Genomic DNA, 25,361 nt, shown 5'->3' with positions numbered 1-25,361 from the left:
AAGAAGGCCATAACCGGCCTTAGAGGAGACATGGAGGAGACTTATAATTTGCTTAGTGTTTAGCAGTTAGGGAAATCAGGCCAGGGACAGTATATCCTCCATAAATTCTAGGCCATTTGCATGTCCTCACCAGCATTTAGTAAGGACATAGACTGTTTGATTATCAAGTACTTAGAGCCATTGATGAGCTGTCATTCATATGTCAGGATCATTTGTCCTCTTAGTTATGTAAGACTGAAAGCAATTCTGGATGCAATCTTTATGTAACCTGCTCTTCCTAAAGTGAGAAAGCCATCCCCCCTCTATTGGACAGGTGAGCATTTTAAAAGTACCCAGTATCCAGTTGGAAGAGGAATCATGGCTCAATCCTCGGGAAAGAAACATGGCTATACAGAGTCACTGCCTAACGTGGACACGGTATGCATCCATGAAGGAGGAGTCTGTCTTCCGGGAAAGTATGGAAAATCCGAATTGGTAAGATTACTTCTGCATGCATGTGCGTGTATGTGTGTGTGTACAGAGAGGTTGGGTGCAGGGATGCACAAACGAGCCCCTGTATTAAGCTATGATTTCATATTTATAATCTCTGTTTACAACTCACATAAATTACACATTATTAATTTTTAATCACACAAATAATTAGTGAATAGATTTCCCTTTGGGAGAAAAATGACAGAACTCAACTCCTTTCAGAATACCCTACCCGTTCTTGGTGCCTCTTTTCCCTCTGCAGAAGCGATGAGTGTCAGCAGTGTGCTGAGTATTTTTCCAGACCTTGAAGAAATACCTTTAGGTACTTTACTTGTGTACTCAGCCCATGCCGTCTGATTCTGTGCATCTTTTTACATACATGCTTTAGTTCTGTTTAAATTGTTGTGCACTTAACCTTTTTTGCTTAATAGAATGTTTCTAAACTTTATCCATTTGAATAGCTATCTCTCTCTCTCTCTATATATATATCTCTGTATGTATATAGATATGTAAAAGCTCAGGCAGCAAAAGCAAAGATAGGTAAAATTGACATCATCAAAATTAAAAACTTTCATGCCTCAAAGGGTTCTGTCAAGAAGATGAAAAGACGATCCAGAGGATGGGAGAAAATATTTGCAAACCATATAGCAGATGAGAGTCTAGTATCTAGACTATATAAAGGACTGTTACAACTCATTAATAAAAAGACAGCCCAATTAAAAAATGGACAAAAATTTGAGAAAATATTTCTCTAAGAAAATATACAGATGACCAATAAGCATATGAAAATATGCCTAACATCATTCGTCATTAGGAAAATGCAAATCAAAACCACAATGAGATACTACTTCAAACCTATTAGGATGGCTGTAATAATAATAACAAAAGACACATAATAGCAAGTGCAGGAGAGGATGTGGAGAAATAAAACCCTCCCACACTATTAGTAGGAGTGTAAATGGTGTAGCTGTGGACGAGTTTGTGGTGCTTCAGAAAGTTAAACATAGTTACCACATGTCCCAGCAGTTCTACATTGTATTGAAAACATGTCCACACAAAGACTTGTATAGGAATGTTCACAGCACCATTATTCATAATAGGCAGAATGAGAAACAAATGTCTTAGCAACTGGTGATAGATATCTATACAATAGAATATTATTCAGCCATAAAAAGAAATGCAGTAATGATTCATATTAAAACTGGGTGAAGCTTGAAAACATTATGCCCAGTGAAAGAAGCCAGTTACAAAAGGCTACATATAGTATGAGTCCCTTTGTTTGAAATAGGCAAATCTGTAGGTTGCTTCTTTGGGCAAGGAGGAAAAGGAGGGAGTGACTGCTAATGGGTATGGAGTTTTCTTTTTGGGGTGATGAAAATGTTTTGGAACTGGTGTCAATGGTTGCACAACTCTAGATGTACTAAAACCACTGAATTATATACTTAAAAAGGTGAATTTTATGCCATGTGAATATATCTAAATCAAATAAAGTTATATATTTGCTTATCAGGTCATGCATATTTTTAGTTTATACAGATTCTATTGTCTTGCAACGTGCTAATACATTAATTTACATTCTCATCAACAGTATGTGAGAATTCATTTCCCTACAACATTGCTAGCACTTAACATACTTTACAAATTTTTTTGCTAGTATAATGGGGGAGAAATGATTAAGTCCTTTGAGATGGGTTTAAAAACAAAAGCAAAATGTAACAAGCACCAAATGTTAATAGTGATTATTGCTGTGAACTATGATTTCAGAGGATAATTTGCAGTGTCTTTTAATATTTTTCTGTATGGTTTGAATTTTTATTATGCATCTATCATTTTAATGAAAATAGTAAGGCCCTCAAACCCAAATAATTAAAAACCAGAAATCTAAAATCCATTCTGAAGCTCCACCACTTGTCCACATCATTACTGCTCCCCATAATTTTGGTTGTGCAGTGACAATGCTCCGGTGGCACACTGAATGAGTGTGAATGCCAACTCTCATTAGCACCCGGGCTGGGTTTGCTTTGAACCACCCACTAGTTTTTTATTTTATTTTTTTCTCAGTCTCTCTCCTGACATAGAACATGGATGTTTAGGATTAAGTACAAAAGCTATTAGCCACAGAATAGAGCTTGCTATTTTTAAAAAAATATTTATTTATTTTTGTATATAGAAGTAGTAAAAGGACGGAACTGTCTGATTTTCTGCAAAAAAAAAAAGTCTTTCATTTCTTATATTTCATTTTAGCCTCAGTTAGTTTTCTCAGATATCTGGGCTGTTGACTAACTGAACTGAACCTTCATCAGTGAGGTATAAAATGATAACTGGCCCTAAGAATCCAGGGGAAACTTCCTTTAAGACCTTTTGCCTTTGTGTATTTTTTTTTTAAGTATGTTTTAGAATTGTCACTCTGATTCTGGAAAAAAAAATGATACCTGTGACTTGTAAAAAAAATGTTAAACAGTTCTGGGGAAAAAGAAACAATTTTTATCACCTAGCAGTAGTATCTGTTTACGTAATTTTCTTGGTCCATTTCTAAAAGGCATTTAGATTGTTTCTGAATTTTTTGCTATTACAACAACACTGTGATGAAATCCCTATGATTACATATTTCCCTATGTATTCAATAACCTTATAAAGCAGATGGAGCAACATGGGATTTCTGGGTCACAGGTTATGTGTGTTTTATATTTTGATACATATTACCAGGTTCTTTTATAAAAAGACCTGACCAATTATACTTTTCTTCTTTATTTGGTTTGTTATGCTCTTGTCTTCTCTAAAACATTCTCTTTGAAGTTATTGACACACCAGGCCAATATTTATTGACACCTACTATGTCAAGGTCTTCACCTGCAGTGTTTTGAAGCTCAGGATAAATAACTTGCTCAAGGTAATACAGTTAATAAGTTGCTGATCCAAGATCTGAATCCAGGTGTCATGGACTCCACCTTGAGCAGACAGCAGTGAGGTAGGAGTATGGAGTTTTATAAAGAATGGATTTATTGCAAACTGCGGAGTACTTTGGTTCCCAGGTTATGGAAAATGGATTTTGTCCTTTCAGCATCAAGCAGCCACATGAAGGTTTCTGAGCAGGGGATGATGTGATGACAGCTGTGATCTAGATTCTAGGAAACTTATGTTATCTTAGCTCTTGACATGGATTTAGAAAGGCATTTTAAGCAGGCATTTCAATTGAGGTAATCTTGGGTGGGGTGGACATCAAAGAAAGGACACATTATTATTTTCATTCGCCTCCTTTGCTAGGAATGTAATGGTTGCCACTGCACCCAGAAGATAAAATATGACGATTTTTTTTAAAGAAAGAAAAGTGGTCATGGCTGCTGAGTCTAAAATTAGATAGACCTGCAAGCTGTGTGTTGGTTAGCAGGTGTGGGTGTGTGATGGGAAACCAGATATCAGTCTGTCCCTGAGCATGGCCTGTTGGCTTAGTTCCAAGATGAGCTCGAAATGGGTTTCCAGGAGAATCTGACTGTGTCCATGTCCCTGTACGTAGACCTGGTTTGGCTTCCTACTGACATCTCTGCCATTGTGGCTCCTTCTTGGGCAAGAGCTACATCAGTCCTTCCCCCGTCTGTGTCATCACACAACTGCTTATTTCTAACATGCTTTCTTCCTTTATTAACTTCATTGGATATTTTTTTCCTGCCATTTTTGTGAAATGGAATTTACATCTTTTGGGGGAGATAGGTTGATGTGATGTTTTCTACTCATCTCACTTTTCAAGAACCCAGCTTGGCACTCTATGCCTCAGACAGTGCCAGCCATCAATTATATATGTTTGTTCTGTACTGGGCGCTGTTTTAAGTGCTTGATGGGGTGTGCGCGCATGTGTGTGTGTGTGTGTGTGTGTATGTGTGTGCGTGTCTGTCTGTCTACCCACAAACACCTGCAGGTATATATATATATATTTATATATTATTTCATTTAACACTCATAGCAACCTTTTGAGATTGGAAATATTATTATCCCCATTTTACAAACTGAGGCTTAGAGAAATAACTTGTGCAAGGTAAGGTGACCAGTAAGTGTCAGAAGCAGATTCAAACATGGGCAGTTTGGCTCCAGAATCTGTGCCCTTCCTGTCAGTAAGGAACTGTATTACCTCCTAACCAAATAGGCTATCTAGTTCGTTAGTTGTTGTCCTTTTGGCTCTACCTTTTCCTGTGTATCTTTTTTTTTTTTTCAAGTTGGGTTTTCTCATGGTTGCCAGTAGCAACGAGGGTCAGCGTATTTTTTTGTCCCCATTTTGTGAGGGAATGAGATCTGAACTATACTTACATGCCCTTGTACAATTTACCTTACTTCTCTAAGCCTCAGTTTCCTCATCAGGATGATGAGGATAACATCCCTACCTCAGAGAGTTTTGTGACAATTAAATGAGGTAGTACATGCAGAGAGCTTCGAACAGTGCCTGCTCATAGTGGTCAAATGTTAATGGCTAGTATTATTACTTTTATTGTTATTATCATAATCTTAGAAATTCATGTGACTCGACTTTTGAGCATATTTTATTTTAATCTAGAAATGGTGTGTATAACTGTGTGCCATGATGCTGCAGGAAGACGTTCCATGTTGTGATTTCGAGTTCCCTCAGCACACATTCTCTGGGGATGTGAGCTCCAACATTCGAGCGTCATGGGGGGTGGAACCCTTCTCTTTTAGTTCCAGAGTGAGATTTAAGCGCTGGAGAGAATAGCATCCAAGGGTCAGTGCTAGCATTTGTCATGGACCGAGTCCCCCTGTGTTTTGGGTCCTCTTCTTGGTTCGTGCTGTGACCGCGGCTGTTGTGGACGCAGAGGTGTCGAGCATGGTGCTCTGAGGAACTGCCTGAGTGTCCAGTCAGAGACGCTGGCCTGGTGCACAGCTCCACCTTAGGACACTTGGACCAAATCAGGAAACAGAAAAGTGAGACTTGACCCTAAAAAAAAAAAAAAAAAAGTCAACTCGTGGGAATGTGCTTTATTATGTAGAGTAGGGCACAGGCATTTACATCGGGAAGTAGAGGACGGAATATATTGTTTTAGATTTCTCAGAAGGAAGAGAAGAGTCATGGTTTCTGCCCTCTGAAACTTTACGTTATGAGATAAGTGTATTTCTTACTGTCTTGTGTTTGCTTCTAGTCTTTACAATGTATTTATTTGTTAGTTTTGGGTTCTTTTTATTGTGCTTTGTGGGAATATAATTGATATGCCTTTGATTTGTCCTTAATAATGGAGACTTACCTTATCCAAGTAATGTAACTCTAAAAGATAATCATCTTCTAAGAGCATTTTCTTGGGCTTTGCCCTTTAACCATAGCTGTATGTGTTTTTGTGATAAGTAATAATGTTTCTGTTATCTTGAAGCAAGGTTTAAGTTATCACCATCAGTGGAGACTCACTCTGTTCATGATGTTGCCAAGCTGGATTTTTTGCTTTGGAATAACAAGATCGTTCTCCCATACTCAGCATCGAGCATCCTAATGGCCCATGTCTTCACCTTCCCATGTCTAAGACTTTCTGCTTATCTATTGATGCTTACAAACCTGATTTCTGAGATTGAAAAATGCTCAGCTTAGTGAAATATGTGTTAATAACATTGGATATGTTGATTCAACATTTACAAAATATCAAATACCTCCTGGGAATATAGTAAAAGAAACAAGGCAAGGTCAAACTTTAAACATTGATTAAAATAATGGGATGAGCAGCTGTTCTTAGTTCAGTAAATTTTCCTTATTATTGAAGTTACTTATATGAATGTTCTTCATTCTCTAACAAATAAGATATATAACATTTTGAATTTTTTATTTTTCAATTCCTGGATTAAAACATCCCAAGTCTGAAGTATTCATCCGGTGAATTACAAATAGTATAATTTGCATGTTGGGCATTTTTTCTTCTTGTATCCAGTTTTTCCTCACTCTGAAATCTTTATTTTTCCTTCTAGGAGTAGATTTGATATTTTGTTTACTTCCATGTGTTTAGCGCTAGCCTTTTTGGTTGACCTCCAAATTTGCTTTCACTGAAATATTAAAATATTCTAGCTCTATTAATCTAGGAATTCTTTCTAAGCCCCAGTCCTGGTGATAAAGGGCTTGAGGGTGTTGCTATCTAATTGCCTGAATATATACTACTGTATTTGTCCCAAAACATTACTCCTTGTGCTCATATTGACCTTGATTTCCAGTGCACCAGTGGGCGATCAAACAATTAGCAGAACGCACTGCCAATTATGGAACACCAAGCAACAGGCCTTTTCTGTGTAAATATGACATCTGGGTAGGAGACTTCTTTTTGGCTCAATAAGAATGCTTTCCAGAAGATACTCATTTGCCTTTTATGTGTGTGTTTCTATAACAGATCTGTTTCCCCATCCTGCTGTACCTTCAGTGTCTAGCATAGTGCTTGGCTCGCAGAGGATGCTTTGTAGCCATTTGTTGAATGATGAATGAATATCTGCTCAAGGGGTTGCCGCTCTTTGCTCTTTATGGACTGAAATGAGGATGAGGGGAGGGACATGAAAGGGGATGGAAGCGGCAGGAGGGGCAAGTGCAATTTGGGGAAGTCCAGTAGGATTTCATAGGACATTCGATGTAGAGGAATCTTGAAAGGGGATTAAGGAGACCTCTCTTCTGTTGCTGCTTGGTCACTTACATGCTGTTTGACTCTGGGAACAGGGATACAGCTGGCCCGAGCTTCCTCGCAGAGTAATGTGAAGATTTAATAAGGCAATAAATGGGGATGCTGTACACTTGAGAGTATAAGGCAACTAGGTAAATAAATGAAAGTTGTTGAAACTGATGGTGAATATAAATGCTCTTTTCAAAGTGGGGTAGCTCCTTGAAGTACTGACTTTGAAAAGTGGAATAAGCTGTTTGAAAACAGAGGTGTTGATTGAACTGGGAGACAATGATGTTTAGCCAGGAGCATTCTATGCCATTTACAAGTAAGAGCTTTTGAAATATTTTAGTGAATGCTTATTGATTTTTTTTTTTCCCTCACCCTCCTTTGCCCTTTGGTTTTTGAGTTAGTATAAGGTTCCATGGGGAGGTTAAGCCTGTCCATTCATAGTGGTGATTCTAGTTTATGGGCCTGGCCTGGCTCCTGGGAATCAACGTTTTTAAAGTCCTCTAGGTAAATCTGTTGAGCAGCTGGGGTTGAAAACCCCTGATAATCAGTCCGTATCCTATGGTTCCAGTGGTAAGCAAACATATAGCTGGCACCTTTTTTGCAACTCTGTTTTGTGCAGAGTTCCCATTACTTTTATAAAGCGTGACCAATTTATAATCTGGCTCTCCAGCAAACAGTAAACACATTTCAGCAGGAAACACCCTGCTGTAAAGTTTAACAAAATTCACATGAATTCCCTCTTGAATTTATGCGAGAGAAGAATTATCAGTGGAAGTAAGGGATGAAGAAAGAAAACTTAAGTCAGATTAATGTCAAAATTGTGTTGCATTCTCTGCTCTAATGAAGCAGATGCTGGTTTAATTTTCTTTTTTTTAGCTTCTCGCATCTGTAGGAAATAAAAAGTTTGGGTATTAAAAATTATAATATTTTATCAGTCAGGCATGGATATCATGCAGAACAACCTCAAAGTTTTGAGTCGATAGACAGGAGCCCGATGGCAGCATACCTAGTCTAAGAATCCGCCTCCTCCATCAGATGGTGAATCGACACCTGGGAGCTCGATTGCCATCTTTCCAGTAGAGACTAATATTAGTAGCTAAGCAAAGAGATGAAAATAAAATTGACAAGCTGAGTTTGGTTTCCTTGTTTGCATTTACAGCTACATTTTGAGAAGTTTTCTGTGCTGGAGGTGGAGGCTGCTCCATTTAATATGCATCTGACCTCAAGAGGGTTGTAGCGTTGAGAGGAACTAAGGTGGTAGTTCCTATCTTGTTCTGTTCGATTCTCCCTCCCCTCTTCTTTGGGATGACTCAAAAGCCTCTGGACCAAAGATAGGAAAACCTTCTGGCCCTCACATAGATCTAGTTTGGACGAATCTTTTGTTTGTTTGTTTGTTCGTTCTTGTGTTGGTTTGTTTTTTTTAGTTTGGACGAGTCTTGCTCCAAATATTTATTATATTTAAAAATAATGTTTCTTTTTTTTTTTCACAAGAATTGCATGTTCATTGTAGAACAGTCACAAATACATATAAGAAAAAACAGAATATATTCATACCCCGCCTCAGATGCATGCTCATTCTAGTCAGTGACCCCAGTGGAAACCAATATTCTGACCTCCATCCTCGTAGATGCGTTCTGCCTGTGGTGGATCTTCACACGGAATGGAATCACACAATATGTTCTCTGTTCTTTCAATTTTCTTCTACTCAGCATCATGTCTATGAGCATCATCTTGTGTGTATCAGTAGTTTGTTCTTTTCCCGTTGCTGTGTAGCATTCCATTGCAGGAGCATACTGCAGTTGCTGTAGTTTATTTACTCATTCTGTAGAAAAATCATTTTTAGAAACATGGAATCATACTGTACATAGTATTCAGACCTTTACATTAATTTATCATTACATTTAGGACTGTCTTTTTTATGTCATTTTTATTTATTACGTCATTTTTAAAAATGATTTTTATGGCTGATCTGATGTATTCACTGGATAAAATTATTCTACTTTGTTTTATTAATGTCCTGATTTTGGGGCATTTGCATTATTTCCCATTATTTGCTCTTATAAGTAGTGACATGGTGAATATCTTTATAGGCTTGTCTAAGCCCTCATCTAATATTATTTGCTTAGGACACATCGTTAGAGGTAGATGTTATAGGTCCAAGAGTTTGCTAAGTTGAAACATGCCTTCTGAAGCATCTCAGAAAACTCCCCACGGCATGGCAGCTGGTAGTAGTAGTGCATGGATCAGGAACAGCTACATAATTTGCAGGGCCCAGTGCAAAATGAAAATGCACATTCCCTTGTTCAAAAATTAAGAATTTCGAAACAGTGACAGCAGAGCATTCAACTAAATGTGTAGCCCTTCCTGGTATCTGAGTCTTGTGTGACCACATAGACCACGCATCCTTGAAGACAGCCCTGAATAGCATGCATGCACTGGTGGGCTCAGTATCCCAAGACAAACCTCCTATTGGACCAGTTCACAAACTGCTGTGTATTTTGAAGCCTCATACCAGCAAACTTGTGTTGAATGGGCCCTTTTTTAGGTGGTAGGACTGCGTAAGGGATGTGAGATCAGAGGTTAACTGTGTGGATTCAGATAGTGGCCTTGCCACTTATTTTGTGTGATCTTAACAAATTTATCTCTTTGAACCTGTTTTTTCATCTATAAGATTTTTTTTCAACCTCAGAAGATTATTGTGAGAATTAACTAATGCATATGTATAAAGGACTTAATATGGTGCTTTACTATAGTAGGCTATTAAAAAGTATCATCTGTTATTATTGATTATCAATTCTTAAATGCTATGTTTTAAGAGAGGAGTCTCCAACCCCTGGGCTGTGGACCGATACTAGTCCGCTGCCTGTTAGGAACCAGGCTGCATAGCAGTAGGTGAGTGATGGGCAAGCAAGCTCGTGAAGCTTCATCTCTATTTGCAGCTGCTCCCCAGCACTAGCATCACCGCCTCAGCTCCACCTCAGATCATCAGGCATTAGATTCCCATGGGAGCACTGGTCCCAGGTGCCACAAAGGTTGGGGTCTGCTGTTTTAAGAGACGGAGCCACCCTGCCCTATGATGAATATCCACATTAGGCCAATGGGCTCCTGAGATTCCACCATTTGATTATTCCCTAGTGTTACGGCATTTCCTGCTGTTGTTCATTGTTAATAATTTAGGCAACAACCTGAGATGGGTTAAAAGTAGCTCTGAGGGAGAGTGCCCTAGTAGTGGAGGTTAGAGAGGCTGGCAGGGTGCTTGGTCTCAGAGGGTGACTCTGCAGTGTGTGTGTGTGTGTGTGTGTGTGTGTGTGTGTGTGTAAGAGACAGAGACTGAGACAGAGACAGAGACAGAGAGAGATGTGGTAGCAGGGTGGGAGAGAAGGCTGGAAAGATAAGAGGGTTCTGGAATTCAAGGGCTTTGAATGCCAGAGTGGGGAGGGACGGACTCATTGATAAGTGGTTTATAGTGATTGAGTGCCACCAATAAGTTAATGAGGTAGAAAAGTTTTAGAGTTGACTGCTGGAGCTGGATTTGTACCTTGAGCATTTAACTTCTCAGACATTGTTCTTCTCTTTCCATAAACATAAAAAAGAATGGTGGTGGTAGGAGATAGCATTATTATTATTGGTGTTAGTATATTTTTCAGGATGTTTGCACATTTTACTTATAATCAACATATCAATATAAGCAAAAAAATGCAAGTGCATATACTCGTAATGATCTCTTTTCTGCTATTATTTCATTGGACTTTAGATTCCTTGATAAAGAGAATTCCGAATCTCTTTGGTACAGATTATTTCCCCAAAGAATAACATGTACTTCTATACAACCCTTGGGCACTCATGGAATTGTAAGGCAATGCAAACAAGGCATAAAATCCCTTCCAAGAATCCCGAAATTAAGTCATAAAATTTAATCTAGTGACATCCAGAAAGAACAGGGACCTCAAAAGACATTAAACTGCTCTTAACAATAAAAAATGGATTTCCGGACTCCATTTATATCTAATGTAAGCCTCGCAAATAGCAGCTCTTTAAAAAGGCTCATTCTCCAGAGTGAATTGAGACATCACCCTCTCAAGAGATGTTCTTTATGGCCACTCCCAAGTTCTTTCAATACCCCACTCCATCAAGCTCTTCCACCTCCTCCTTATTGCTGTCATTTACAGATCACATTGTCACTTTCTTCACTCACTAACACTTGACCCTCTGCCTTCTCTATTCCTACTGCCATTCTAACTGGTGTTAATATCATTAGCTAACATTTATTGAGTTCTTACCCATATACCTTGACTGCTTTACACATCTTACTTTATTCACTCTTGAAGCAACCTGTGAAATAGGTGTTAACCCCATTTTACAGAGGAGACAGCTTCACAGAACTTCCTGAACTTGGGCATGTGGACAGGTCTTCATTCTGTGTTAGAAATGAGATGGGATCCAAGGAGTCTGACTCCAGGAACCACACCTTAATCCATGTCGTGCGCGTGTGCGTGTGCGTGTGCGTGTGCACGTGAAGGCTGAAAACTGCATAGCACTTATTGAAAACTCTGTACATTGAAATGGTTCTCTGAGGAAGCACAATAATATACATCGGTTTGGTAGGACAGGGTGGGAGAGACTCCCTGCTCTGGCTGGTGGAGCATACCTCCGAGCCGGGCAGTCTCCACAGCAGTGGCAGACCCAGGGTGTTGGGCAGGGAGTGAGCAGACAGCCTCACTGGCAGACCCTGCCTTTCCTTTGGGACATCCCTCTGTGTGGTTACAGGAGAATGTCGAAAACATTGTGATTATAACTGAAATGTCATCGCAATAAGAGTATCACTGAGACCTTTTTTCCCCCCTCAAAGACACTTTGATTAAATTCTCATTATGCAAGCCATCAGGCAAGATTTGCCATACCTACCCAGTCAATAATTCAAGGACAGGATCTTGTTGAGAGCTTTTGCTTTCCCAGAAACTGCTGTTTTGAGGATTCAGAGCTGGTGGCTGCATACGTTGCGGATTAATTCCTGATCCATATTTTCTCTGAACTTTAAAAATTTTCCCCAACCCAGAAGAAACCAAAATTTTAAATGACCCCAAAGTAGGAGATTGATGGTATCAACTGCCATTCACTTTCACAAAAGTGTTCTAAAATTTGAGTTGTGCTTTCTCTGTCATGATTTCATCGTGTCCTATGTTGAATTATGTCCACCTGTAGACAGAGCAATAGATGTGACTCAGATACAGGCACTGCGGGTGTGAATGAGCTTTCTCTTTTTAAGTAGCTTTCCGATACTGTGGTGGCTCATATCTCAGCCAGGTAAAGGCTGCCCCCTACTGGCTTGAGCTGTGGAACTCCCTAGACTTTTGTATGGTTCCCTGACAAAAATATTGGGATGTACTATAATTTTCTTCCCTTCTTTTGCTTTTTCCCTTCCTCTTCACTACCCTCTCTCCTTCACTCTATCTGTTCATTCTTGATGCGTTATTGATTTCCTACCACGTGCTAGTCATTGCTATTGGAATTGATGCAATGCATTAAAAATGCAGCTGTAACCATTCAGAAAATCATTTGGCATTATCTGTTGAAGTTGAAATTGTGCCAGTCCTATGGCCCAGGTATATGATTGCTAGATATTCTAGAGATATTCGTGCACATATGTACCTGGGTGTATTATAAATACTTTCGTTATAGCACTGTTGATAATAGCCCTAAACTAGGTCTGTTCCAAATGTCTGTCTTCAGGAGGGTGGATAAGCAATTTGGAGTGTTTTCACACAGTAGAACACTATGCAGCAATGAAAATGAACAAACAATAGCTACGTGCAACAGTTTCGATGCGTCTTAACTGAGCACGTGGGCTTTATTTTCTGTGCCTAAGTAAACAGCCAGTGACAAGATCAATGTCTGCTTAGGAAGCTGAGGCAGTGTGGATCATGGGGCATCCATGCTGGAGACAAGGACCCTATTGGGAGGCATCTGCAGTGGTTCTGGAGAGAGAAAATGCTGTGCTAAACCTAGGTAGTAACAGTAGCAAGGCAGAGAATGACATTGACTGTTGACGGATATTAGAAATAAAATAAATATAATCTGGAGACTGAGTTAATGTTTGGATAGATTGGAAAGGGAACCACATAATATGTTGCTGAGATTCCTCATCTCATAGACTAGGAAGATGTGTCATAAACTGAAGAAGGGGCAGGACTAGAGTTTTGAGGTGGTAGATAATGAATCTACATGACATCAAGTTATACGACCTTGGACAAGTGATTTAACGTCTCTTTGCCATAGTTTTCTCAGTAAAAAAGAAAAAAAATTTAAGAATAACAACCTTGGAAGATAATACATTGTCTGACACATGATACACACTGTTACTGTACAGTTTTTTGAAGGTAGAAGTGACCCAGAGGATATAACATCATAAATGTGATGCGGTCTTTCCTTTCGGTTTAACAGAGCTGAAAGACAGGTGTGGGAAAACTTGAATCATCTTTATGTCTCTTGAGTGAAACATGGAACATTTCAAGCTCGGGCGTGGGAGAAAGTCTTAGGACAAAAGGCACAAAGAACTGAGGTTACACAGTGTGGGAAAAGGAGAGCTAAGAGGTGATTTAATGAGACTAGGTGAAGGGTAAGTAGAAGTTGGCATGTACCTTTGCTGAAAGTGGTTCTTGGTAGCACAGAGCCTTTTAAGGAATAACTTATTTATATAAAAATTATCTTCAGGGCCTTATTAATATTTTTTGGTGATTGCCAAGTATTACATATTTATTGTAAAAAATTTGTAAAAACAACAAAGTAAATAAATAACACCTATAATTCTAATGCCCAGAGATGCTGCTGTTAATATTTTCAACTCTGTGCATTTGTTTATCCATCCAGCTACCCACCCATCTATTCATCTTGTCTTTCTTTCATCATCTCCTCTCTTTTTTTTTTTTAAAAAAAGCTGAAATTAAACTGCATGTTGCTGTGTATCCTGCTGTGTTTTGCACAGGAACATACAAGGAAGCTTATCTAGCATGAAGAATTTGGGTTAGCTATGTGTGGTAAGCAGAAAATATATGATGTGCTTTGTCAATGATTTATTTAGGGAAAGTGCAACATTTTCTTCTCTGACAGTCTTAAAATATAATAGGATAAACTCTCATCTCATTGATAGCAAGGGCGTGACCCTGCCTTACTGTCCTGTTATTCTCCGATAAGTGGACCAACCCTGAGAATGCTTTTCTGAGTACTTATTTCTCCCAAAGGTTGTAGAAAGAAATATTGGTTAGAATATGATGTAAGAAGGACTTATTATTCCCTCACCTACACTTGCCTTGAGGACTGAAGAGTGCATCTCTCCCAAGAGTGAGAGACTGCTCAACTATTCATTTTTGAATATTAAAATCACTGTTAAATTCTACTCTGACTAATCTGGAACAAAGACAGAAAAGATTAGTGTCACTAGGATATAGTTTTGCATAAGCAAATCATTTTAAATAGGCTTAAATCTAAGAGGTGGAAGCTGCTTTGCCTAGACTATTTGCCTAGGCTCTTTAGGTCAGATTGGCTAGGATAACTCTGTGTGTAGTGGCGGGCAGAGAGAAGTCTTTCAAAGGCTTCGTTTTTCTGTGTGTGTGAACTAAATATAAAGAATCCTGATACAGGATTAGAGAGAAAGTCTAATTAAGAGGTTATGATCATTATTTTTATCAAAAATCACAGCTTTTTGGATCCACAATTTTCTCAGAATATTTTTCTTAGTGTCAGCGTCATGCTCATACACACACACACACACACACACACACACACACACACACACACACACACACATCCCCCCTAATACACATAGAGGAAGTTTGGCTCTTATCTCAAGAGATCTAAGAAGGTAGAAGAAATATTTTCTTTGGAATATCATTTTGATTGTTTTAAATTCATTCATTCATTTAACAAATGCTCACTGAACTCATTGAGTGTAGGCACTTTGCTGGAAATGGGGGACAGGAGACTGTCTGAAGCAGTGAGTGGTGGCAATGAGCAGTGGTGCCTGTCATTGTTAATCTGTACCTGCCCCTCAGAAGATAAGTCCTTGTTGCCTCCAGGATAAAGTCTAAACTCCTCAACCTGAGAAGGCCATTTGCAACCTGATCTCCATTAGTTCTTCTAGCCTATTCTCCTAAAGTCTCCCATGTCCACCTTATGCTCTGGTCATTCCTGTGATAAGAATTTATCCAGCCCCATGTTAAATATTGAGCATTTCAGAAAACTTGCAACTCCTCAGGCCTGTTCCTTCATGCCTTCTTGCCTGAGTCCTTGTGGTTTTTCTGCAATGGAATGCTTTGCCTCCATTTGCTGATGGGACACTCACCTACTTGTCTATTTGTCTTTCCCACTAGTCATTGAGATCCTAGAGGACAGAGATGGTCTCCTTCACTGTAGGCCTAAAACATCCATTATGGTGTTTAGCATATAGTAACCTCCCAGTCAATGTGTGTCGAACAAATAAGTGGACGAGGCAGAGTTAAGTGTAATCCATATACCTATCTAGTGGTAAACTCTCTCAGCTTTTGTTTATTTGGGAAAGGCTTAATTTCTTCATTTTTGAGGGATAGCTTTTCTAGATATAGTCTTCTTGGTTTGCAGTTTTTTCTCTCTCCAGCTCTTTGACTAAATCATCCCAATTCATTCTGGCCCTACCAGTTTTTATTTATTTATTTATTTATTTTTTTCTGAGAAATCCACTGAAAATCTTATGGATGCTCTCTCGATGTTGACTTTTTATCAAGTTCAGTGAGCTTCTTGAATTTAGACATCCATTTCCTTCTTCAAATTTATGAAGTGTTCAGCTATTTTTTCTTCAGGTCGGCTCTCTGCCCTTTTTTCTCTTCTTCTGGGACGCCCATCATGTGTACATTGCTCTCTTTGGTGATGTCCCATAAGCCCTTTACTCTTTCTTTACTTTTCTTCATTTTTTTTTTTCTTTTTGCTCCTCTGACTCAATAATTTCAATTGACTTGTCTTCAAGTTTGCTGATTTTTTTTTTTTGCTTGATCAAGTCTGCTGTTAAACTCTTCTAGTGAATTTCTCTATTCGGTTATATTTGTCAGCTCCTGAAATTTATTGTTACTACTTTCTTTTTCTTTGTTGATATCCTCATTTTGTTCATATATCATTTAAAAAACTTTTTATTTGTGTTCTCTTTTTACCTTACTGAGCCTTAAAATGGTTATTTTGAATTCTTTTTCAGGTAATTCATAGATCACCATTTCTTCAGGGTTTGGTTTCTATAGATTTATTTTGTTATTTTGATTGGGCCATGTTTCCTTGTTTCTTGTATATTTTGTAGTTTTTTTTTTTCTTCTTTTTCTTTCTTTCTTTTTTATTTTTGAGAGACTTGGGCATTTGAAAAGACAGCCACCTTTTCCAGCCTTTATGGACTTGCTTTCTGCAGGGGATGACCTTCACTAATCAGTCTCTATAGAGTTTTTCTGGAGGGCCTCTAAAACCTTTTCTGAGGAGTATTCTTTGGGCATATGTGTGTAATTTTCCAGTTAAGGATGTCTACCCATATTCTCAAGAATCATAATCTTTTGCTCTCCCTGATGTCTGTCGACATTGCTACAAACTCTCTGGTGCTTTAATAAGCCATTATGCTTGCTTTTGTTCTAAGCAGCCCCCAGGCATCCAAAGTATACTGCCATTCTCTTCAACATTCTGAGTCAGGTGAGATAGAAACCAGTTTCTTGGGCAGTACCCCTGTAAAGCGAGAATATTGGACATCCATTCCACTATTCTTTTCCTCCCAATGGTGAGTAGTTGGGAGTTTCCTCCTGATTGTGCTTTGCTATGCTGGGTGGATGGGGGCGATGGCAGGTAAATGCAACCACGTTTTTTATTCACTTCGATGTAGCTCTGCTTGGCTTTACACTCACCTGGGGTTCTGCAACCTCTTAACTGGTTTATGGAATTCTCATATAGGCAGATTGGTCCATATCTTGTTGTTAAGTTACTCTCAAGTGTTATACAAATCTCTGTTTTATAAATTGGAGAAAATTAATATTGGTAGAACTTTAAATATGATAGTGGCTTATCGAATGTCTCACTTCCATTTCCAATCAAGGATGAAAGAAGTCATGCCAGGCTTCTGGCTTTCCTGTCTCTGTTTGTCTCTCTTTAGTAATGGGCTAACATTTAATGAATGATCATTGTATGTCACGAACTATTCATGTTACTGTTAAATGTATTAACTCATTCTCAATAGTCGTAAAAGGAAGATAATGATTATTCCCAATTTACTTGTCAGGAAACTGAGTTAAGAGAATCTAAGTAATTTACTCAAGGTTATACAACTGATAATTGTCTCAGACTCAATTTTAAAAAGCCATTTTGCAGCATGATAGAATTAGTTAAAGTTGTTCATTGTGGGTCAAATAGAGCAATTTTTAAAGATCATTTACTTTCCTATCACAGAATTATTTATTAGGTATGACTAGAAATCCTATGTTCTACAGTTGTTAGAATAATGCACTCATGTTTTCTCTTCTTCCTAGTTTTATTGAGATATAATTGACGTATAATATTGTGTAAGTTAAAGTTGTACAACATAGTGATTTGATATATGTGTATATTGCAAAATGATTACAACCACCTAACATATCCATTACCTAAAATAGTTCAATTTTTTTGTGATGAGAACTTTTAAAATTTACTCTCTTAGCAACTGGAAACAAATATTCTTTAGTTTGAATAAGACCATTCTTATATAAACTGTGTCTTTTCAGCAAAGCCTTTTGTTGTGACAGGCAATTATTGAATTACTATGGATATTATTTTGTGTTGATTATAATTGATAATTATCCTGTTGGGAAGCCCTGTAGCTTTAATATCCAAATATGGAATAACATCAAAGATTTTGTTTGTTTGTTTGTTTGTTTGCAGGACAGAATTCATTCAAAGAGGCAGGATTTCAATCACAGGGGCTGGCTTTCTCAACTGTATTTTGGAAACTTTTGCCAGCACATTCTTAAGACAGGGAGCCCAGAAGGTAAGCTTATTTCCACTTGGAACCAACATTAATTTTAAGGAACCATGGATATTCCCATTGGGTTCTTGAATAAGACTCATGAACAGACATAAGAAAAAAATACAGTTAGTAAATAAATATATGCAGAAGTAATTACCCTTATTATTATAAAAATCCCAAACTAAAGTGTCTTTTGTGGCCCATTAAATTAAAAGTATACCAATAAAGAGTATGTGATAATATGGAGAATAGTGATAGTTTAATTAAAAGAAATAATACAAATGAATAATTATATTTAGAATATATACAATTTGATGACAACTGTTTAACAAAAAAGATAATAATAGCTAATATTTATTGGGTGCTTACTATGTGCTACTCATCATAAAAAGAATTTTTACTTATTATCTCATTTAATGCTCAGAAACCTTTGAGATAGCTATTATGGTTGTCCTGATATTATGGATGAGGAAGACACAGAAATCTGGAGCTCCTGGTTGTCCATTATTGTGGTTTTCAAACTCTGTACTTGTGGGAGCTTAGGCTTCCAGGAAGGTAATTCGGAGGCCACTTTGGAGTTCTAAGATCCTGTGTACCTTGTTTTAAGTAGAGCTATTCTGTGTTTAGTTTCTTTACTATGATATACACATGAGATTGATATGTCCTAATTTCTCATCTAGGGCAAAGTCCATTCCTTATGCATCTTTATATGCCTATTGCAAGTGTTCTGAATGGATTTTAATTATTTAATTATTTATTTTATCTGTAATATTTTATTTTATCATTATTATTGCTGTTGTTGTTAATTGTGATTATGAGCATAATCACTTATTCCCAGTATTTACTCAGGACTTATGTCTATGTTACCTAGTTTTGTTTTGTGGGATAGGCTTAATGGCTGGTCTAAGGAACTGCTGTTATGACCCCAGAGGTTTTCTGGACCTTTGTTTTCATTTTGCAGATCTAGGTTCAAGAATGACATAACTATGTATGGTGTCAGATGGATACTAGATTTATTGGGGTGATCACTTCATAAGTTATTAAAGTGTCTAATCACTATGTTGTACACCTGAAACCGATATAGTATTATATGCCAACTGTGATGGAAAAATAAAAAAAAAATTATTAAAAACAAAAGATCGAACCTGGACATGATGCCTTAGTTGGAAGGCTGAGGGTGACGAATGAGTATTTGGTGCTGTACTGTACTCCACAGATAATACTGTCAAGATGAATGATGTGTTCCTGGCCCAGATGAGCGCATACCCAGACTGGCCCAGCCTGTTTAAACCTGGGCTTAGAAGCAGGCAGTTGAGCTTCTAGAAGGTCTGACCTTCACTCACTCACACACTATTGTGGGTCTTTCTGCTATATAGCAAAATATATATTCATTAAAACAAACAAACAAACAGACAAACAAACAAAAACCCCTCATGTTCTTCAGAATTGTACTCTAAAAAAGATAGGGTTAATGAGGAAAATATTTTTGTTATTATATCCTTGACTTCTTGTACATTATTTAGATCAGGAATGGCAGACTTTTTCTGTAAAGAGCCAGATAGTTAATATGTTAGACTTTGTGGGCCAAGAAGCAAAATTGAGATATTATGTAGCTACTTAATAACAAGAGGGAAATTTGCAGTTTAATTGACAAAATTAAAAATATAATAATAGTAATTGGGTATAAAATTTTTTGTAACACAAGTCTACTAAGAATCTAATACTTAGAAGAATGGAATTCATTTTTTGGTAGGGCGAGATAACATTTAGCTGAATTGGCATAAAAAGTTAGTTTTCCCGTCAAATTGGTTATAAATGTTTATTTGTAAAAACCATTCTTATCTCATGGACCATACAAACATAGATAATGATCTCAATTGCCTGTGGGCTATAGTTTGCCAACCCTTGCTTTAGATAAATAAATATTGTTTGATTAGTCCAAGTGTGTCTGTATTTGACCTGTCCGTCAATCCGAACCTATTAATGAGTTTTAACCATACAGTGGTTGTGTACATTCTGAGCCTGTGAGATGTGTAAAGTAGACGTTATTATTCTCATTTCATTGATGAGAAATATCTTGCAGAGATAAGTACAGCCAATTCGTGGGTGGACGCTTGCACACCTTTCTTCCTTTCACAGGTATATATTGAGTGCCTGCTTTGTGCTAGGCACTGTGTTAAGTGTGGGCTAAATGGATCTACTCAAGATCGCAGGTCTGGCAAAGGGTGCAGTCTGGACTCAAATCCCATCTTTTATTAATAAATCTTACCCTGTGCCACCTTACTGGGAGGGGCCTAATGCGAACTTTTGAAGAATAGGGAATACCTGTAGTTAGTCCCAGAGGTTTTTGGCATGGCCAGATTCTATGCTCTTGAGAGAAAAGAGGGGGTTTTACTAATCTTAATCCCAATTTCCCCCATCGCTTAGGACCTTGGACAGTGCCCTGCACATTTATGTAGAGGTGAGTAGAAAGGAGTTAGAATGCTCAGGGAGGTCCACAGTTGGTTTCTGATGAATACTATCTGGAAATCATCAAGTGACTTAAAAATTTTAAAGTACGGAACCCAAGTGATTCCTCTTTATTCTCATTTATTGTACTCATAAGTAAGAATATATCTTTTCTGTTAGCTTTTGCCTTTTCCAATATTTTTTTAAAGAGGCTTAGTTTAATTAGTTAGCTTTTCAATTTTAGGAGCCAGTCATGATTGCGTCTTTTACTTTTTATCCAAATGGTGATGTTTTCCAGTATCGGTCTGATTTCCTGATAAAACCTTCACAGATGAGCCTGCATAAATGGCTTCTGTGGAAGTCAGAATGAGAGTGTTTTAGATGACTTAACTTTCACTTTAGGACTTTATCCTTGAAGCTGTTTAGTGGTGGTAAAGGTAAGATCTGATATCCATTTTTTTTTTTCTCCATAAACAGCAACTCTAGGTCCTTACAAAGTTTATATCTCTGTGTTTGTAAATAACCAGCTGGTTCCAGATATGGACCCCCAAGCCAAGGTCACTTGTGTTTCTGCGCCTCTGGGGGGCTTGTTCATTGCCTTTTTCTTCTTCCTTCACCACTCAGAGGTGACTTGCAATTCACAGGCCTTTCTGACACAAATGTTAACTTTCATACGTCACTTGGACCCCACATTCCTCTTGGAATGCAAATATGTGGGCAAGAGAATGGGATTTTCCTCTTCGTACTCAAGTCAACAAATAGGTCCTTGAAGTAGAAGCACTTCTGAACTTACAGCCCACTAAAGCCTATTATCTTTGTGATCTAGCACAAGTCACTCCACCCCTCTGATCTTAAGTTGTTCATCCACAAAATGGCAATTTTAATGCATTCCCACAGTTAGAGGTGAAAGCCATGTTGAAGAACGCAGGTCAAATAAACATAAGGTGTTCTCTTTGTATTCAAGAATTTTAAAAAAATCCTACTCACATGCTTATTTTTCATACTTTGTGTTCATAGTTACAGGTTTGTTTTTTAAGCCCTCAAACTCATATGAACACACACTAGATTTTAAACTTAGAAGTTCAGTTCCTCTAACACTTTGGGTGTCACCTATGAGCCAGGCATTGAGTGGGCTGCTGGAGACACAAGTAGGAATAAGACAGAATTCACAGGAGTAGAGACTGTACCTTATACAGCTTAACTCCCAGGCATGTAGCTCAGGGTAGAAAGCCTGACAGGCCATGAATAAACATCTACGGATGCTGAAAGTCTGGTGAGCCCCACTTGGTGTTTAGTGCTCAGCACTGTGGTCAGTGCTGACAGGGATATTAGAAAACAACTGGTGCTCACAAGAGCTTCCTAGATGCCAAGCCCTGTGCTTGGCATGCATTTTCTTACTTTATCTACTTATCTAAACAACTCTGCAAGACAGGAACTGTTTTGTGCATTTTATGCCTAGGAAAATTGAGGTTCCAAATGGCAAAGCTGTTTCATCAAGGACACAGAATTAGTGAGTAACGGACCTGGGATTTGAACCCAAACTTGCTTGACTCTGGAGGGTGCTCTTGAGGCCTGCACCACACTGCTGCATGCATGGGTTCTGCGCTCAGACCGTTTGGGTGGGGTGAGATGCGTGTAGAGCCAGAGCGAGGAGATGTGGTATGTACAGTAAGGGCGGGGGAATGTGGAAGCAAGGAATTTGGTTACAGTGGAAAAGCCTGGAATGGGCCAGAGGAATGAGGCGCCGTGCTGGTGTCACTTGAAAGGATCTTCGAGTGGTTGCAGCGTGTCCTGCCTTTGGTTCACAGTCCCAGCTTCTGTTCTTATCCAGACCCCAGCTGGCCTCACCGCCATAATGCCATACAGGGTAGGGGTGTGGTTAGCTGGCATTTCTGCTGTTTTTACTATAACAACATATCCTTTCTGCTTTCCCATGGACTATGGATTTGTTGTTTTGCTATTTATTTTGCAAATATCTATTAAAAGTATTAGAAAGCTTATTAAAACTTTTTATTGTGGAAAAATATACATGAGATTTACCATTTTAACCATTTCCACGTGTACAGTTCAGTGCCGTTGTGCATATTCAGTGTCTTGCAACCATCACTACCATGTCTTCATAACTTCTTCATCTTCCTGAATAGAAACTCCAAAGCCGTTAAATAACAAGTCCCTGTTTCTTTCTCCTCCCAGATCCTGGCAACCACCATTCTGTTTTTTGTCTCTATGGGTTTGACTATTCCAGGTACTTCATATAAGTGGCATCAAAACAATATTTGTGCTTCCGTGACTGGCTTATTTCACTTAGCATCATGCTTCCAAGGTTCATCCATGTTGTAGCCTGTGACAGAATTTCCTTTATTTTTAAGTCTGAATAATATTGTATTGTGTGTATGTAGACCACATTTTGCTTATCCATTAATTCATCGATGGACACTTGGGTTTCTTCTACCTTTTGGTGATTTTGAATAGTGCTGCTGTGAACATCGGTGTATAATATCTGTTTACGTCTCTGTTTTCAGTTGTTTTGCTGGATTATACAGTAATTCTATGTTTAATTTTTGAGGAACTTCCTAAAAGTTTGTTTTTTTGAGGTAGCTAACTATCTTCATCCATGACAGTAATGGCGTGTACCATTACTGTGTATTTTTCTCAAGTCCATACAGGAGAGCAAGTGCTGTGTATACTACATTCTTGGCCAGTGACACTACTGAGCACAGCATACAGTGCTATCTTTAGTCTGAGAGTCACTAACCTGTCTTTCGACTCTGCCATAATCTCTATCCCTTTGTCCTGATATCATGCTCTGCTGGACAGTTTTGACCTAAGACAGCCAAGGGAAGATGGGTTGGAAGTGTTGAAAAAGAGCCACCACTGACAAGTAGCATGATGCCAAATGTGTATTTTAACATGCCTTGAGGTAAGCAAGCACATTTCAAACAACAGATCAAAGAAACAGAGAGAAAGATCTGAAGGAAAACAGAGATCAGTGGCAATCTGGGACAGATGAAAGGCTTCATACACATTTCTGCAGCTCAGGGGAATGGCCAATAACTATGAAACAGAGCAGGGAGGAACCTAGGCCAGAGTCACCTCCACCCTGAGGGACCCTCAGAGAAGGAAACAGAGATGAAGATATTCGCCGGGGCCGGCGTGACTGTGCAGGTGCTCCCAGGTTGGGGAAGGCATTTCTCCGGCTGGCGTTGCTCAACCTTTTTCCCATTGTCACCCCTTCCCCTCCACAAGGAGCCTTTTTAGACATTTTCTTCCCCCAATTTCTACCCCCTGCCCATAAAATTTTAATACCACAAATATACTGATTATCTCTTCGTATACTATATTATGTCTTTGCCTTATACAGAAAGGTATTTTTCACTACTGAGAACAAATTGTCACCTTGTTTCAACATTGTCCCCATTGAGAAAGCGTGCTTTTACACCGAGTTGAGTATAACTATCTTTTGGAGTTTTGGCCTCTATCTCTCTAGATCAAAACGAAACATTCGTCGCCACCGCCCCCAAAAAAAGAAAAAAGAAGAAAGAAAAAATTCCAAACCAGAATCAAAAGGACTTTCTGGTGAACTCCTGTGCGGTTCTTGCAAATCCTACGCTTTACTCTCATGGGCGAGGCTCAAAGGATAGCATGGTGCTAACTTGACACGCAAGGTTCTATCTTAGCTCGGTTGCCTGAGAACTTAGGGATGACTGTGAGTGCCGAGCAAGTGCAGAGCTCTCAGTGTGCACTCACACGGAGGGGTTTTCTTTTTTTTTAAGTTTGTGAAATACATTTTCAACGTGTGATAAAATTATTTGTTATTTCAGCCCCCCTCCTGGCGAGACCCCATTATTAGTTTCATCATTATTCTTATTGTGATCAGGAGGCTGAGCAGAGAAGGATTGAGTGCAGCAGCACGTGAAATAGTTGTCACTGAAACTCTGTGGGCAGATCAAACAATTTGAACATCGCTTTGTGGAAGATCTGGCCTAGACATGCTACGGCTAACACAATCTGAGCATGCCGCTTCCTTAGGGAGTGTGCTGATTTGAGCTTTACAGAAATCCATTTTAATAGTGGAAGATAATATCCTAGGAGAGAAGATACTGTGTGTGTGTGTGTGTGTGTGTGTGTGTGTGTGTGTGTGTGTGTGTTGTGTGTGTCTGTGTGTCTATTCACACAAGGGCATAAATAGCAGGAGGCATGTCAGAACTGCCTGTTTAAGCCGATCCAACTGTTAAGTTCTTTGAGTTCCTACTGAGAACCGATGACAAATTCAGAGTTGATGAGGGTCAGTTGCACCCTCACAACCTCACTAGCAGCTTATAAAAAAAGATCTGCAACAAATGCAGACGTTTTATTAGTCACTTATTTACAAGTAGGCACAAAATAGTGTACCTGTTCTGTAAGTTTGAGTGAGCCTCTATCCTTTTGGGTACTCTGACCATGAATTGCATGAACTGTTCACTGAAGGCAGAGCTGACAGTATTCCAAAGGCAAGATTGAGCTGTTTTACAGATAGCATCGGGTAGCCCGAATCTTCTGATCCAATGGCTGGCCACAGGATCATTTAGACATAAACTGTGGGCACCATCCCTAAACTGGTGAGTGAAGAGCTTGCTAGATAGAGTCTTACACCTTGATTGTTCAATGATGGGTATATCTCTAGAATTTTGAGCTAAGTCCCACTAACTAAATTATTGATAGTCTGTTTCTAACATCCATTATGCTAGTTAGCAAGCCACTGATTTCACCAGTGAAAATTCACAGTTTTAACATTGCTTATGCTAATTATCAGAGCCTCAGGTCAGTTGTCATGGATA

At 38.6% G+C, this 25,361-nt stretch overlaps 1 protein-coding gene across 4 annotated transcripts in view; it reads left to right on the top strand.

Moving 5' to 3' along the window:
• The window catches only part of PRELID2 (PRELI domain containing 2), a 63,803-nt gene that overhangs the window by 13,103 nt on the left and 25,339 nt on the right, over positions 1–25,361 (top strand). For 3 of the 4 annotated variants that reach the window (XR_005647291.1, XM_039836446.1, XM_039836448.1), the window contains 2 exons: positions 314–474; positions 18,012–18,117. Coding sequence is in view for 3 of the 4 variants with exons in the window: in XM_039836446.1 (XP_039692380.1) it covers positions 314–474; positions 18,012–18,117 (267 nt within the window). In the remaining variant the exon portion in view is untranslated. The remainder of the gene's footprint in view (positions 1–313; positions 475–18,011; positions 18,118–25,361) is intronic. The other variant, XM_039836447.1, reaches the window with a different exon arrangement.

Source organism: Pteropus medius, unplaced genomic scaffold (genome assembly GCF_902729225.1).
Source record: "Pteropus medius unplaced genomic scaffold, Ma_sr-lr_union100, whole genome shotgun sequence".
In the NCBI taxonomy this organism is placed as follows: Eukaryota; Metazoa; Chordata; class Mammalia; order Chiroptera; family Pteropodidae; genus Pteropus; species Pteropus medius.
Note: the sequence above shows the minus strand (reverse complement) of the source record. Positions and strands in the feature narration are given on the sequence as shown.